General features: G+C 42.8%; 1 protein-coding gene across 1 annotated transcript; it reads right to left on the bottom strand.

Moving 5' to 3' along the window:
* Positions 1-344: 344 nt before the first annotated feature.
* Positions 345-1,869, bottom strand: ARSJ (arylsulfatase family member J). The gene has a single exon (XM_010173888.2). It carries the CDS (start codon positions 1,867-1,869, stop codon positions 391-393), a length of 1,479 nt encoding a protein of 492 aa, XP_010172190.1. The 3' UTR covers positions 345-390.
* Between the last annotated feature and the right edge of the window lie 1,049 nt (positions 1,870-2,918).

Here is a 2,918-nt window from a genome sequence, read left to right as displayed (position 1 = left end):
CTCTCTATGAGTCATTTGTCAGTTTGAAAACATCTACCATTAATATCTCCATACTCTCCAAATATTCCAACTAATTTAGGTAAGGAACCACCATTTGTCCAACAAAAATTAGTTTAATTAAATTAAGTGTTATTGTTGTTGTTATCTGGAATGTAGCTGTGATGGGTGAGAACCATTCATCCTGTAGAGGAGGAAGTTTGTGATGTGGACATTTATGTACACTCAAGGCACAGTGCTGAGTTATCTTGTGCTGGTGAAATCAGAGAAAAAACATGAAAGATGACAACTTTCATCCATAGTGCAGAGCTAGCATTTCTAGTATATTTTGTCAGAAGTTCAAGAAAGTTGGGCCCAGCTGACTTCGACTTGGCAAAAGAGCGTGCTTAGAGTCTATCCACCAGCAAGACGAGAACGGCAATGTAATGATTGCCCTTTTTTCTGATTTGCTTTTTTCTTGTTCTTGTTCTTTTTTTGCTTTTTTGCACCTTTACTTTTATCTGATTTCTTTTTCTTTTCATCCTCCTTAAACCATGGACCCCAGACTCCCCCATTCAGCTTTGGGTTACTCCGAGGGTCCTTAGGTGGGTATCGAACAGGAACCGCAGTCTTATTGAACTGTGAAAGCCTCTGCAACAACTGCTTCACTACATCTGGATACCTGGCAGAGAGGTCCACTCGTTCATACGGATCAGCAGTTATGTTGAAAAGCCACACTGTTTTGCCAGCTGACCAAGAAACGCGTTCATTGTGCCAGCGGTTGGGGCCTGCGTTACTGAAGGCCTGTGGAGGTACCCAGTCACTATATCCTGGATTTCCTGTCAGTAGTTTCCAATGATTCACTCTGATGGCAGACTGAATTGCAGTGTTCCAGATCCCATAGCCAGCTGCCCAGGACCCATTTTTGGCTTTGGTGTAAATCGGGTCAATGTTGTGCAAGATGTCCACCCGTGGAGAACGTCTGCCTTCGCTAATGGTTTCCCATATATCATAACCATCCAGCTGGATATCTTCATTGATCTGCCCTTCTGCCAGTGTGATCAAAGTGGGGAACCAGTCTGTGATATGTACAAGCTCCTTACACACAGACCCTTTGTTTTTCAGAAGGGGGCTATGGACAAACCCAACAGCACGGATACCTCCTTCCCAATAGGTCCCTTTGCTTCCTCGGAGAGGCCAGTTACTTCCTCCGGCCATTGGCTGCCCACCATTATCTGAAGAATATATGATAATGCTATTCTCATAATAACCATACTTCTTTAAAGCAAGGGTTACGTTGTTTATGGCTTCATCCAAACAAGCTAGCATTGCGGCATATCTTCGCCTGTTGATATTATTTATCGATCGATAATGTTCAAAATACTCACCTGGTGCCTGAAGAGGTGAATGAACAGCTTGGTAAGCAATATATAAGAATACAGGTTTCCTGGGGTTATGAGAAGCTAAGATTTGTTGTACTTTTTGTGTGTACATCTGCGTCGAGTAGATGCCATTGTCATGATCCCAAGCTGCATTGTCGTTCTCGTACAGGTCATAGCCACAAATCCCAGGGCTGTCACATTTGAAGTGAGTGTAATAGTCGCCGCTGCCTAAAAGCGAGCCGAAGAAAGTGTCAAATCCTCTCTGTGTGGGCATGCATTCTCTGCGATAAAACCCCAAGTGCCATTTGCCGACCATGTGTGTTGAATAACCAACCTCCTTCAGCTTCTGAGGTAGCGTGACATTATCCAGAGGTAAGCAGTTGGGCTGGGTTGGCCGTATAATGGAGTGCTGAAGGCCGGTGTGTATTTGGTACCTGGAGGCAGGGAAGAGACAGGCATCAGGTGGGGATGGAGGGAAGAAATGCTCAGGCCCTTTTGCATGGACACCCATACGCATAACTATAACAGAAAATATTCCTATGCATGCAGCAATTTTCTCTGGAAGTATTTTGAAGTGCATATGTCAAAAACTAGCGAGGTCATACTATTAAATCTTCTGAAACAGGAGAATGGCATCTGTTTTGCTTCACAAGTGTTTAAGAGCAATTCCCCCATCTCCATTGGCCAGTGGGCAACAATACTGAACAACAAAAAACATGACACAGCAGCATCACACACTTCTCTCCCTGCTGGCCTCATTTTTAATGTTTGAATTTCCTTGTAGCTGTGAGCAATGTCAAAGGATCTCAGAGGCAATGTGCTTCCTGTGAACCATTATTTGGGCACTACTATTTTAAAGCTAGCAGGCAAACTCACAGACCTTTGTGGTACCCCTCATGTATAATACAAATCCTAGAAAGCAGAATGCTTGCACCTTTTTTTTCTGAGCACAAACAAGTACTGCAGCACTAACTCGGGACAAGCTCTCATGGCATATGCAATACTGAAAGCCTGATGGTCTTATTTCTGGTCATCCATCATGCAATATGTGTATGGGCTATGACTTAGTAGAGACATTACTAATATTATAACAACTGAGTCAGTTGACGGGGCCTGGCTCTGCTCTCTCCTGGAACACCTACAGTCCTAAGCACTGGCATTTATCTCCTGAGTAAGTATGCATGGACAGCAAGTACCCTGGCCAAAATGCAAAGACGCATATGCAGTTACAGTGAAAGAGGTTTATAAGTGATCACTCAAAAGGAAGTGATAATTTCATCACTGGATCTCTTGTTCAGCAGTCATTTTCTGTCCTTACCTAACTGTTCGATGAAATGTTTACTTCCATGACCTGTTAGTCAAAATATCTATATATACAGGAGCACAGATATTTTGAGGTACTTCTTTTCCTCCACAGAAAGCTTTCACATGTCCCCATTTAACAAGTATTATAAAAGACTGCGTGGATAAACACAACTTTTACAATGCCTCATGATTTGCTAGTGGTAAACATATCTACAGCATATAAATATGCTGGATTTTAAGCAGGTAACATCAGTA

The sequence above is a fragment of the Antrostomus carolinensis genome, unplaced genomic scaffold, assembly GCF_000700745.2.
Source record: "Antrostomus carolinensis isolate BGI_N321 unplaced genomic scaffold, ASM70074v2 scaffold5028, whole genome shotgun sequence".
Classification (NCBI taxonomy): domain Eukaryota; kingdom Metazoa; phylum Chordata; class Aves; order Caprimulgiformes; family Caprimulgidae; genus Antrostomus; species Antrostomus carolinensis.
The sequence above is the reverse complement of the archived record's forward strand: the minus strand, read 5'-3'. Positions and strand labels throughout refer to the sequence as shown.

Bases quoted from the DNA above. Each gene is read 5' to 3' on its own strand.
- ARSJ (XM_010173888.2), bottom strand. From the start codon at position 1,869: ATGGGTGTCCATGCAAAAGGGCCTGAGCATTTCTTCCCTCCATCCCCA.